General features: G+C 50.3%; 2 protein-coding genes across 6 annotated transcripts in view; one reads left to right on the top strand and one right to left on the bottom strand.

Annotated features, from left to right (window-relative positions):
• The window catches only part of CD99L2 (CD99 molecule like 2), a 112,660-nt gene that overhangs the window by 90,920 nt on the left and 9,085 nt on the right, over positions 1 to 12,655 (top strand). The window contains exon 9 of one of the 3 annotated variants that reach the window (XM_039867582.1): positions 2,458 to 2,590. The exons of the other annotated variants lie outside the window; for them this stretch is intronic. Within the exon in view, the coding sequence (XP_039723516.1) occupies positions 2,458 to 2,504 (47 nt within the window). The 3' untranslated portion in view covers positions 2,505 to 2,590. The remainder of the gene's footprint in view (positions 1 to 2,457; positions 2,591 to 12,655) is intronic. 3 annotated transcript variants of the gene reach the window in all.
• Positions 3,195 to 12,655, bottom strand: part of MTMR1 (myotubularin related protein 1) — a 66,291-nt gene continuing 56,830 nt past the window's right edge. For all 3 annotated transcript variants that reach the window (XM_039867579.1, XM_039867580.1, XM_039867581.1), the window contains 2 exons: positions 10,442 to 10,618; positions 3,195 to 5,564 (listed from right to left, as the gene is read on the bottom strand). In XM_039867579.1, the coding sequence (XP_039723513.1) occupies positions 5,403 to 5,564; positions 10,442 to 10,618 (339 nt within the window). In that variant the 3' untranslated portion in view covers positions 3,195 to 5,402. The remainder of the gene's footprint in view (positions 5,565 to 10,441; positions 10,619 to 12,655) is intronic.

Here is a 12,655-nt window from a genome sequence, read left to right on the forward strand (position 1 = left end):
TATGCATTGGAAATGCATTTTATCCTGGGCGGGGGCGGGGGAGGGTGTTCACTCTCCACCCTGTTTGTGTTCTTATTTTGGTAGCAAAAGCTACAGACATCAAGAATGAGCATCAAAGCCAAAAGCATGCTTGTCGTTGGCACAGACGTGTATTTGAGGGGGTGGAGGGGAGGGTTGCTTGCTTGGTTTAGTGATGTACACCTGACTTGTAAGTTTGTAAGTATCCTGCCTGGCCTGTTCATGAGTGCTGGGGGGTCTGCTCAGCATGGTAAACACCAGACCTTTGGGACTAGCCCCCCACCTGGACTGGTGCTGTATGCTTTGGGCTGGAGCACAGCTGGCTTCCTGGAATGTTCTCTTTGGCCAGCATGTGGTCCTGTCCTGGGAGCTCTGCTGTCAGGCTGAACTAGAACCACCATCTACTGATAATCAGTTTGCAGTGTCGAAAAGCACTTCTGAAAGCTAATAGGTCAGCAGAAAGGTAGGGTCCTATTTATGTTTGTTCTCGTGCTCCTTTGACCTGCATGGGCGGCCCCTGGCATCCCACAGGCCATGTGTTAACTCCTTGTCTGCTGAACTGGGGTGAGGCAACTCCAACTTGAAGGAATCTGAACAGACCCTGCAGGTTATGTAACGCATGCCTCATGCGTTCATTTTAGCCCTTGTTTTAAAAATATACGACTCATTGCAGGACGGGGATGAGTCGTAGTGCGTGGGTCAGTGCTACTCTTTGGACCCATTCCTGGCGCAGGCCTGCGGGCCCAAAAACCCCCCTTCCCCTGCACGGGGGCACACCATAGACAGGCCAGGAGTGTGCGAGGAGGTGGGGAGCACTGAGGACACACATGCATGTGTTGCAGAGGGAAGAAAATGTGGCCTTCCGTGCTCCAGGAGATTGAGCAGGAGAGGCATTGCTTGCAAGCCGCGCCTGTTTGTAGCGCCTCCCTCTCCTCAGTGGCCAGGCTGTCAGCTTTGCCAGGCTTGTTCCTCCCAAGGATGGCAATGGTTGGTGGCCTCAACCCCTGTCTGTTTCTGGGCTGCAGGCAGCTATGATGGATTTTTGCATCCATGGCCTTTTGCTGTGTACATAGGGTGACCTCAGGGCCTGGGGAGGGCCAGTGCGCTAAGGAACAGGAGTCGGAGAGGGATCGCGTTAAGGTGGCTGCGCATCAAGGTCCCTGAGGCATTTTAAATGAAGAGAAATGGCAGCGCTTGTGTGTGGCAAGATGCTTGTCTCCCTGCCACCGGGAAGTATGGACATTTACAGAGCTGTCAGTCATGGCAAGGAGTAGGATGAGGACTGATGGGGCCCATGTGTACCCTGCCATGACCAGGCGTGGTGTTGGCACTAGGGTTGTTGGGCTTTTCCACTGGGAGGCTGGAAATCGGGCACCTACCCCCCCTTATACTTGCTGGTTTTCCTTAGTTTTACTCTGGTGTAAAGCCAGCATGGCAAAGGGCCTGCAGTCCTCCAGTTGTGATGAGGAGTCAACATACTCCGCGGGGCGAAGCCACCTCCTTAGCATCATTGACTTTGGTGATTTTTGCTCCCCCCTAGCTATCGGGGTGCTTTCTGCAGAATGCCCACAGCCCAGTGCCCAGACCTGCTCCTAGTGGCTGGCCATGCCTGGAAGGTCACTCAGCAGCTGCTGTTTGCAGAGCTCTTGTCCCAGGGGGACACTGATGCCTGCAGAAGCTTAGGGCGGGGGTCTCTCGTATTTGTGATTATCTCAAAATTGCCTTGGCCAACATGGGGCTGTCCTAGGTGATAGAGAAGTGAGAACTTAGAAGGGCTGATTGAAAATAGCCAGTCTGTACCAGGTTAACGTGGCAGTGGGGACTCAGTGTTGATGGTAACTGACGCATGGATGAAGGCGACATGGCACCTTCGTGGTGTGGGGCACCCTCCTGGGTGGGCCCCATAGAATGGTGGCAGGCCCGCTGCCTTGGCCACTTGGGGTGGGGGTTAGTACTAGTTCCGCAGGCGAAGAAGAACTGAGAGACTGCTCTGAGAATCCCCTGTACTTTTTATGTGCTTGTGTTTCAGTGACTTGTAAGCTGTCCTGTGTTTGCATTAAACAAAACGGAACCTAACAGATTGCATTGACCGTGTTAAGAACAATCTCCTTGTCAAGATTTTTCTTTTTTTTTTTTTTTTAATGAGTGGCGGCTGACCTCTTCCCCTCCTCCTGGCCACAGCAGATTTCTCAGGTTAGTGCTTCCAGCGGGGCAGCCCTGCTTGGAGTACAGGGAGCTTACGCCTGGAGCTGTAGAGCAGCAGTGTCTGATGCCCTGGGGTTGGGGGTGCAGAGGTGGACCCCAGACTAACTCCCAAGCCCACTGGTCTGCTTTCTTCAAAGAATGGCGGTATGGAAGGTGGCGCGCACCCCACGCAGTGGTGTCAGCCACTGAAAGCTGAACGGGGACAGGGGCCCTTTGTTCTGCCACTCGTTGCAGCTGTGTGCAGACTGGCCTGGCTGGGACAAAGTGTGCTCTTGTCATGACCTTGCAGCTTGGCTTACAGACTGAAGACAGCCAGACATTTCAGCGTGAGCAAGATGCAGTGGACACTAGGAAGGTTTTCACTGAGGTAGGTGACATTTTGGTCCTCGTAGTCAAATAGCTCCAAGTCCTCAAACCCGCCGAGTGACTCCTATGCAGAGATTGTGCACAGCCGGCTGGAGCCTGGCACAGTGGCCTTCCTAGCCTTGCTTCTAGAGTGTCACTGTTGGAAACGGCAGCTGCAGTAACTGCTCCACAGAAATGGATAGGGACCAAAGGCCCTTATAAGAAGGGTGACCCCCCCAGGGGCTCCTGTGCTTTCATCCAAGCCCTTATAGCGCCCCCAGGAGGCCAGCATTCCTTCTGTCGATTCGGGGCGGGGACTCTGGGGCGTCTCTGGAGTCCACCCCATTTTAGGCTCTAGAACCAAACCTGGCTCCTCAGAGCTGCACCTGACTCGGAGGTGTCTCCTCCAGACCTTTCCCGTGTCGACATTTTCTCAAGGTTAAGGTCGAGGGACATTTCAGATTTTTAAATCAGAGGACTTACGCATTTCAGCCAAAACACTCAATCACTTACAGTTTAGTAAACGAATTCGATCATGTAAAGGAACTTTACATATATTGAATGTTTACTGTTATCTCCAAGGGAAATATCTACCAAAATACTTAGGCAACAAAAAGACCACGGAGCAAACATATTATCATTTTAATTAGGTTGAAATATAGTACATCAGATGAGGCAAATACGATACTGTACCAGTTTTTAAAAATCTGACCCATAAAGGTTTTACATTCTAGTACACTTAAATAAAACCAAAAAAAAAAGTACTTAGGTAACAAAACTACTTCTAGTTCTTTTAGAAACAGTTCTGTGCTAGGAACATAGAAAGGAAAATGATTGTTGTGCTGCTTTCCTATGGAATGGGACATTTTAGGGCTCCTCCGGGGGCCCAGCATGCAGGGGAGGGTAGGGCAGCCCCGCCTCCCCAGCGCCAGGCTGGCTGGCGTCGGCACGAAGCAGCCCACTCGCTTTCTGGTTCTGTCAAAAGCATCTTCCAGTCTACACCAAGTTTAATAGTCTTAGTGCAGCTGGCGGGCGGGGGGCGGGGGCGGATTAAGGGATATTTCTGGGGAAACATGGGAACTGTTCCCATTTAAAAATTCATCGTATCAATGAATAAGCAGGTTTATCCATTAATAAATAAGGTATCAGATACGTTGGGAGCATACATCAAAAGCTAATATTAAATAAATTGATTTAGAAACAAATCCCTACTTGATAAAAATGTAGACTTCATTTTAGGTGACCAAATTACTTTGAAGTACTTCTGATACCTTAGGGATACCAGATCATTTATCAGAAAGTTCCAAGTTGAAAAGACATCTATTCTCTAAGTATTTGTAAAAAACCTTTAAGAATATATTTTCAAAAATAAGGTTAATATGTAGGACTTTGCATGGCATCCAGTAATTTGAACCCAACCGGATATTCTAGTGCAGCTGTACTCGGGTCTGACCCTATGAGCTTCTGAGACGCCCCCGCACTCAAAAGGCGAGCTTAATTTCTGCAGCGATGGGGGTCCCAGTGACTGGCAGACATGCGTGTGCCCTGCTGTGCTGGGCGCAAGTATGCAAGATTCTGTGACACGCCACAGGAGCTCAGAGCTTAAGTGCTGCCCCTACTGACGGAGTCCCAGAGCCCAAAGTCAGTGAGTGAAGGGGCAAAACCTGGCTGGCAAAAGTTGGCTCTGAGACGGGCAAACCAAGGGGAGGGCGTGCTATGCTTTTGGCAAATGAAGCTACGGCAAGCACAGTGGGTGCTTTAAAATATTGACCGGAAGTCGCATGAATAAACTGAGCTGAAGGGGTCTCGATAAAATGGGATTATTTCAGACAGTAACAGGTGAGAGCGGACTCGTTTTGACAAAATGGCCGGCAGCAGTAAAGACACGGGAGGCTGCAAGGTCAGACCAGCAAGGAGCTGTGACAGCTCCTTGAAGGAGCCCGCGGGGAGGTCAGTGCTGAGCTGCCCGAGTCCTCAGTTTCCCCTCTGCAGGGCCATCTCGAAGGAAACCGCTATTGCCATCAACAGCCTGGGCCACCTCGGGAGGCAAGTACCGGTTAGGTGAGAACAGAACACGTGGCCATTTAAATGACCATATTCAAATCACACTTCAGATGTACTACATAAAAGTTAGCATGAGCTTTGTTTGAAAATTTCGCACAGTCCAGTTAAGCAGAACCCTCCTCGGGTGACTAGGCTAAACATAAAAAAGGACATAGGAAAATAAAGGCATGTTTCTCTTTTTTTAAAAATACCTTATATGTACACAACAGTAATTGGTACAGGGGCCCCCGTGCATGAAGAGAACTCGAGAACAGAGGGCGATGGTCTGTCTCCCCCGCAGATACTTAACTCTAAAACAGTTTTGACGTTGTAGCAAGGAGCTGAAAGAAGTCACATGGCTGGCAACATGGTCTCTAAGTGGCGTTTGTTTTAATGGAAGATCTACCTTGGAAAGAAACGATATGAGACCATCTTGGACCTAAGCACTGCATTTCACTCACTGTGGTTTCTCCCAAGCTGCCCAGGCAATAGGCGGGTCACAGGGTCACCGGGACAGCCAGCCACCCTGAGCAACCCGACAGGAGGGAAACGGGGTGTTCACAAAACGAAGCACAGACGACAGTGGGAGCTGTCACCTAGCCCCACACACGGTCACTGGTTTGAAGTACCATCCAGACATGGAGGGCACGGGGCCTAATCCTAAAAGACAAGATCACAAGCTCCAGCCAGAACGGGTCGCCAGACCCTTGCCTGAGTCGCCGGGGAGAGCAGTGGAGCCACAGGATGGCCTTGATGGCTGGACTCACCAGAAATGCCACCTCTGGAGCCTGTCAGACCGAGGTGTGGACAGGCGTGACTGAGTGGGAAGGAGAGGCGCCCCGCTCAGTTGGGGACGAGGCGCGCGTGGCCACCTCCCGCTGCAGGTCTTCCACTCTCTTCTGCAGCTCCGCCCTGACGGCCAGCAGCTCCTTGAGATTCTGGTGAATCGGCATCTAGGGGCAAGCAGGACACAGCTGCGTCAGCGGGCCACTCAGGCAGCTTCGACATCAGCCTTTCGGCACGGGGACACTGCTAAGAGATGAGTTCACAGCCCAGACGCCCGTGTACCCCAGGTGGCCTTGGTCTTTGACTCGCCTGGCACCAAGCTGTAGGGAGCCCTCCGCAGGAGCCTGCAGCTTCAGCTGACCGCGTGGGGATGCTTTTGTCCCCCTGTGCTCTCCTGCCCGGCTTGGCCAGGTTCCCAGAGAGCACAGGCTGGTCAGGCAAGACAGCAGTCTGTGTCGGATCGGGCAGGGCTGCCGGCGCGGGCTGGGTGGGACGTGCGAGTGGCTTCCAGCGACTCGGCAGCATTTACACGGGTGCCCCCTGCACGCGCACACCTCCCTTACATCTGAATTTTTGCAACCTTATAAATAGCTCTGCCGCTAAAAATACTTGTTATGTCAGCACTTTCTAGAACTTAGTGGTGTGCGTCTTCGTCATTCGGAACAGGAGCTGGCAGAAGCCCCTGGAGAGGGCACTGCCAGTGGAGAACTCTTGCTCCTTCCCTCCATGTGACAACTACTGAACACCCTCTAGTGGCTTCTTCCTGTCACCCTGAGGGCAGCAGCGTGACCTGGGCCTCAAGGCCCTGTGTGGTCTGACCCCAGCCTGCCTCTCCTAGTCCCCTCTCACCAGGTCCTGCCTCCACCCCTCCCGTATTCCAGAAACCTTCCAGGTCTTGGAAGAGGCCGTGCACGTGCTATCCCTTCTGCCTGGAGCCCGGTCCCCCAGACCCTCTTCAAACACATGCCTGCTTCATCCCATAGGGACCGGCGTAAGCAGCACGCGCTCTGGGTGGGGGGCTTTTGGACATCATCTGTGTCCCCGAAACACTGAGCTGGCCCCTCAGGGATGCTGACGGTGATCAGCCCCACTGCAGGGAAGGACAGAGATGAGAGGGACAGACGGAGGGAGGGACAGACGAAAAATGTGGGGAAAACAGACGAGAGGGAAAGACACATATTTGGGAAACAGGACAGTGGGACAGAGATACGAGTGACAGCCAGAAGAGCGGGGGAGGGGGGATGAAGAAGACAGGGCAGCCAGGCGCCCCCACCATAACAGGATGGCTTGGCGACCAGCACTGAAGATGCGAGAAACTTCTGACTTCGGCAGGTCAGAGGAGGAAGGGAGCGGGCAGCAACGTTGGGAGTCTGATGGCAAAGCACCGCCATGCCCAAAAGTTACCTTATTTGCTGCTGATCCCGAGGCCACTGTGAGGTGGGCAGGCAGCACCCCTATAGGCCTTAGGACCTATTTGGTATTTTCCTGTTTGTGGGATCAGTGGTTCCAATAAGATGACACATCGCTTTGCAATCAGACTCCCATTACTAACACCTGTGCACATGGCCTCAGAGAGCAGACTGCGGGAAACACCAAGTTTACCCACACCCAGGGCCCAAGACAAGCGTCACACATCTCCACGCAGCCTTTTGGGCCTTTTCTCCTTAGTCATCTTCACTGACAAGTCAAAGGCTCAAGAAAACGTCCATCTAGGGGCCAGTCAGCCAGTGGGTGCTAGCATGTATGAGAAGCCAAGGGGGTTCCAAAGGACACGAATTGCCTACAGGGCCCTTCCCGCCACTGGCCATCCTTTGAGGGATGCCCAGGAGCCCCTCTCCCGGCGGTAGATCTAGCCCCATCCTCTTCATAGGGAAGAGACCCAACAGGCTTGTAGCCCCTGCCTGTCCTCCCTGTCCCTCTTCCTCTCCACCCAGCCTGCCTCACTGTCTCGTCATGGACACCCACACCAGCCTTTGTGCTGATCCCTTTGTCACAGGCTTGACTATTCCTGTCCACATCAGTGCTACCAGGGTCAGCTTTCTAGAACACAGAGCAGGTCTTGCCCTACAAATCCCGGCAGGGGTGTTCCAACAGCCCTGGGATCAGGGCCTGCAAACTCCTAGAGATGCTGCACAAGGCCCCCTGGAGCCTTGGACCGCTGACGCCTTGCTTCCAAGGCCCAGCCCACTCCCCAACATGCTGCATGTGCCCGGCCCCTAGGAGGTCTCCAAGATGTGCCTGTGACATTGAGGCCCGTGGCCTGCCTTCCAGTTCTCCCTCTGTGTAGCACGGTGCACAAAGAATGCAAAACACTGCACCGCCTGCCCGCCACCCTGAGGTAGGGATTCATTTTATGCTCACACCACCCGCAAGGTCTCAGCAAGGCTCAGGACCTTGCCTCTCATCAGGCATCAAATCACCACTGGAGACGAAGTCACCATCAAAGACAGAGTCACCTCCAGAGACAGGATTTGGCCCCTGCACACGTCAAGGCACCTATGTGACTGACTTTGGCCACACGACTACAGTATGAGTCGCCTGAGGTGTGCGCTACTCCAAAGAGGGAAGGGGAAAGGATTTGGGAACCTTACCTGTGAGGATGCTTTTTGGAAGCCACAGATGGTTGCTAACTGATGCCACAGCACTCTGTGCAGATGCCACAGAGCTAAGGGTGGGTGCTCATCAATGTAGGAATAAGCACCGAACACCCAAAATGAGCTAACGGCTCACTGGCCACAAATAAAAGTGAAAACCTATATTTAAAACACTGACCACTGGCCAAAGAAGCTGACTAAATGTACACTGTTGGTTTTTATGGGGTAAAGAATAGACCGTGTCCAGCTTCAGATGGTCTTCAGTAAAGAAAATATTTTACAACTCTTAGAAGTTAGCATTTTTGCTACTCTAAACACACACTAAACCCAGGACCCATCTGGTAGTCTGTGCTCCGGCCGCCTCAGTGCTAAGGTCCCCTCGCATCAGTGCTGACTGTCCTGGCTGCTCCGTGCTGTTGTAACACAGGAAGCAGCTAGTGGCCCCTTGCACACAGTACACGGAACAGCAGCTGCGCCCTCCTGTGGTAAATGGAGGGTAGTTTCTGGTCAGGGAAGGTTCCTAAGGAAAGGTCTGGGAGCACCAGCTATCGGCGCCTGTGAGGCAGAGGGCGGAGAAGGCATTTCCAGTGTGTGGGGAGGTTAAGGGGCGGCCCATGGCACATGCAGTCCATCAGCCTGGATAGCGGGGCAGAGGCCTGGTTCAAGGGCCTGCTCGGAGGGAGGGAGCAGTACTAAGCGGAGCAGGCCCCGATCACAGTGTTCTGCGAAACGGGCCTGAGGTCCGGAGGGTGGCATGGCTGTCTGAGAGGGCCTAGAGGAGGAAAGAGCTTGTGTAGCTGCAGCTTTGTGGAACCAATGGAACGAACCAGGACACAGTCAGGGAAAGAGGCGGGGAGTGATGAGCTGCTTGGGCCGTGGTGTTAGGGAGCTTGGTCAGGAGAGGAAAGGCGCCCTGGGCAGCAGTTTGCAACCATCAGATGGAACCTGGAGCTGAGCGGACAGCAGGGTGGGAAGGTTAGTGAAGTGATGTTACCTCCCAAGTTCAAGTGCCAGGCCAGCTGAAAAGGGGAATGAACAGTTCAGTCTTTCTCCATGGTTAGTAAGGCTTGGGGATTACTAGGAGCTGAATTGTACCCCCCATTCATATATCGTAGTCCTAACCCCCAGCACCACAGAATGTGACTATATTTGGAGATGGGGCTTTTACAGAGGGGATCAAGTTGAAGTGAAACCATTAGCGTGGGCTCTAATCCAACACGACTGGTGTCCTTATGAAAAGGAGAAATTTTGGCACAGAAAGATAGACACACATGAAGGGAAGACGATGTGTAGAGACACAGGGAGAGGTGGCCATCTATAGGTCAAGGAGAGGGACCGGGACCAGACCCTCCCCTCACAGCCCTCAGAAGGAACCAACCCTGCTCACACCTGATCTGGGACTTGCAGCCCGCAGAACGAGGAGACAATACATTTCTGTTGTTCAAGCCTCTCCGGTCTGTGGTACTTTGTACAGCACACGCAGTGAAGTAAGACAGAAATGAAATAGGTCTGGAGAGACTGAAGACGAAGGGCTGAAGAGGGAAAGACTGAGGAGGAACAGGGCCGAGAGGAAAGGCGGACCATGTCTGTGGCCGACGGAAGCAATGATGTTAAACAAGGCTCTGGGAACGCCGCTTCTGGACTGCCAGAAAGCCACCTGTGCACTGAGGTGAGGGCTGCCTCCATCGGTCTGCTCCCCATCCAGCACCAACCATGCCCTGGCCACTCCTGTGGAGGAGACGGGTACAGGGCAGGACCACGTAGAGCAGGGGCTTGTGGGGGGCACCTCAGGAACCCTAACTGACGGTGCCCGAGCCACAGCAAAGGCTCAGCCACTGAACACCCAGAGCGATCACAGCTCGGCCGTCTGGCCCTGCTGCACACCCGTCTCTCATATTTTTTCAATCTCAGAAAATGTTACCGTGAAAAAGTGTGGCAGGAGGGAGAAATGCGACCCCTTTCGCAAGGGGCGCCTGCTCCGCGACTCAGCACAGGCCCTCTTTCTGCTGTGCCACCAGAGTCCAGAAACTGGAACCACGATGCAGTTTTCAAATACCCGCCCCCCCACCAACTCCACGTGCGGTACCCTGCATAATCGATACCGCTCCCCCCACATCGCCTCCGGGTCCAGTCCCTAGAGAGACCGAGTCAAATGTGGTGGTCAGTAGCACTTCATCTATGTACCGCCTCCCAGATCTGGAAGCTAGAAGTCCGAGACCAGGTGGCAGAAGACAGAGAACAGCTAAGATTTTGAACTCTTAACCCAGCAAACGGCATCTGTGTCAGTGTGTGGAAGGGATCTGCTGCAGGTGAGGGCAGAAGACCTTTGGTATGATATGCTAACACCCGGCATGTACACATTTGTGTAACACCATCTTTACTTGAAGTAAGACATAGTCTTTAGAAAAGAAAAAACAAACAAACAAACAAACAAAAAAAACAAACGATACCTGGGGCCTCATTCGGGGATTCCATCGCACATAATAGTTTACCCATAATTCCAAGTGACTCAGACTAGCAACGGGATATAACACGTGGTTTTCATAATTCACAAAGAAGGGATTAGAAAATTCATCGAGCTGGCTATTGATATAAGACCATAGAGATATAGTCTTCGTATATATATCCTGAAAAACAAAAAAGGAATACACTGAAATAAATTCAACTTTGCTTCGTATCCTCAAGCATTCATAGTACATAAAGAAAAGGACTTGAATAATGAATGAAGTAAGTTCAAACGGTAAAAAATTCAGGGACATTTTACCACCTCCATTCCTCTGTTGTGCATCACCTCATGCTCCGTATGACATGAAAACACACGGATTACTGTCATGGATAAACACAGTGCTCAGTTAGGTGACACTGACGACTGTGTCTGTGTGAAAGCAGAATGAGAACTTTCTAACAACCACGGGGTGATGGGGCTCATCAATAACAAATATATTGTTAATTCTGGTTTTCAGTTTGTTTTTGTAACTCTTAATGTTAAGGACTGTGAGTAGAATTTATAGATAAGACTCCTTTCACTGGAATATCATGGCAATCTTGGGAAAAACATGCCAGAATTGCAGGCTAGAGAAGCCTTAAACGGAGAAGTCAATATATCATTCAATTATTTCTCCCCACCACCCAATTTTATAGTACACTGTTTAGAAATGCAATAACCATTTACGTTACTGATCTTGAAAAAGAGAACAAATTTGGAGGTCTCGCACTTCCCAATTTCAAAACATTTCCCAGTTTAAAAGCCACACTAATCAAGGTGGTGCTGGCATAGGATGGACAGACATGTGGATCAATGGGTTAGAAAACACAGAAACAAACCCTTGCATTTACAGTCAACTGATTTTCAACGAGGGTGCCAAGAAAATGGGGGAAAGACAGTCTTTTCAATAACTGGTGCTGGGATAACTGGATAACCACATGCAAAAGAATGAAATTGGACCTTTATTGCACACTATACACATTAAATAATTTGAAAGTGGATCACAGACCTAAATTTAAGAGCTAAAAGTATAACATTCTTAGATAAAAACACAGGCTCAAATCTTCATGACCTTGGGTTAGACAATGGTTTCTTAGATATGACGCCCAAAGCACACGCAACGAAAGAAAACTAGATAAATTGGATTTTATCAAAATTAAAGATTTGTTTCGAATGACACCATCAAAACAGTAAAATGACGATGCACAGAAGGAGAGAAAACTTAAGCAAATCATATCTGACAAGGGACTTGTACACATAAAGAATACATAAGGAACTCTTACAACTCCATAATAAAAAGACAATTAACCCAACTAAAAACAGGGCAGAGGATCTGAATAAACATTTGTCTACAGAAGATACACAGATGGCCACCAAGTACACGAAAAGATGTTCAACATCATTAGTCATCAAGAAATGCACATCAAAACCACAATGAAATCCCACTTCGCACCCACTGGGATGGCTAGAATCAAAAAGCCCCACCTCCAGGTTCAACGAGTGCCTGCAAGGATGTGGAGAAAAGAGGACTCTGGAACATTTTTGATGAGGATGTAAAATGTTGCAATTGCGTTAGGAAACAGTCTGGGGTTCCTCAAAAGGTTAACCTAGAGTTACCATCTGACCCAGCGACCCTACTCTTATGTTTTTACCCAAGATAAACGAAAGTGTGTCCGTACAAAATGTTGTACATGAGTATTCATAGCATTATTCATAATAGTCCAAAGTAGAAAGAACTCCCAAAATCTATCGCTGATGACTGGGTAAAATGTGGTCTCTCCATTCAGTGAAATATTATTCAGCCATAAAAAGGAAGGAAGTACTGATATGCTACAACATGGATGAACCTTGAGCACATACTGAGTGAAAATAAGCCAGTCACAGGACAAACATTTTATGATTCCACTTACATGAAATGTCCAGAAGAGGGGATTCCATAGAGATGGAAAGTAGATTAGTGTTTGCCAGGGGCTGGGGCTGGGGACTGGGGGATGGGGAGTCACTGCTAATGGATATGGAGTTACTTTTTTGGATGATGAATATTTTATGAAGGATGGTAATGGTTGCACACAATATACTAAAAACCATTGAACTGAACATTTTTAAAGGGTGAATTGTATGCTATATAAAATATATCTCAAGAGAACTCTTTTTTAAAAGAGTACATTTTGGCAAAAAA

This window comes from Pteropus medius, unplaced genomic scaffold (assembly GCF_902729225.1).
Source record: "Pteropus medius unplaced genomic scaffold, Ma_sr-lr_union100, whole genome shotgun sequence".
NCBI lineage: Eukaryota > Metazoa > Chordata > Mammalia > Chiroptera > Pteropodidae > Pteropus > Pteropus medius.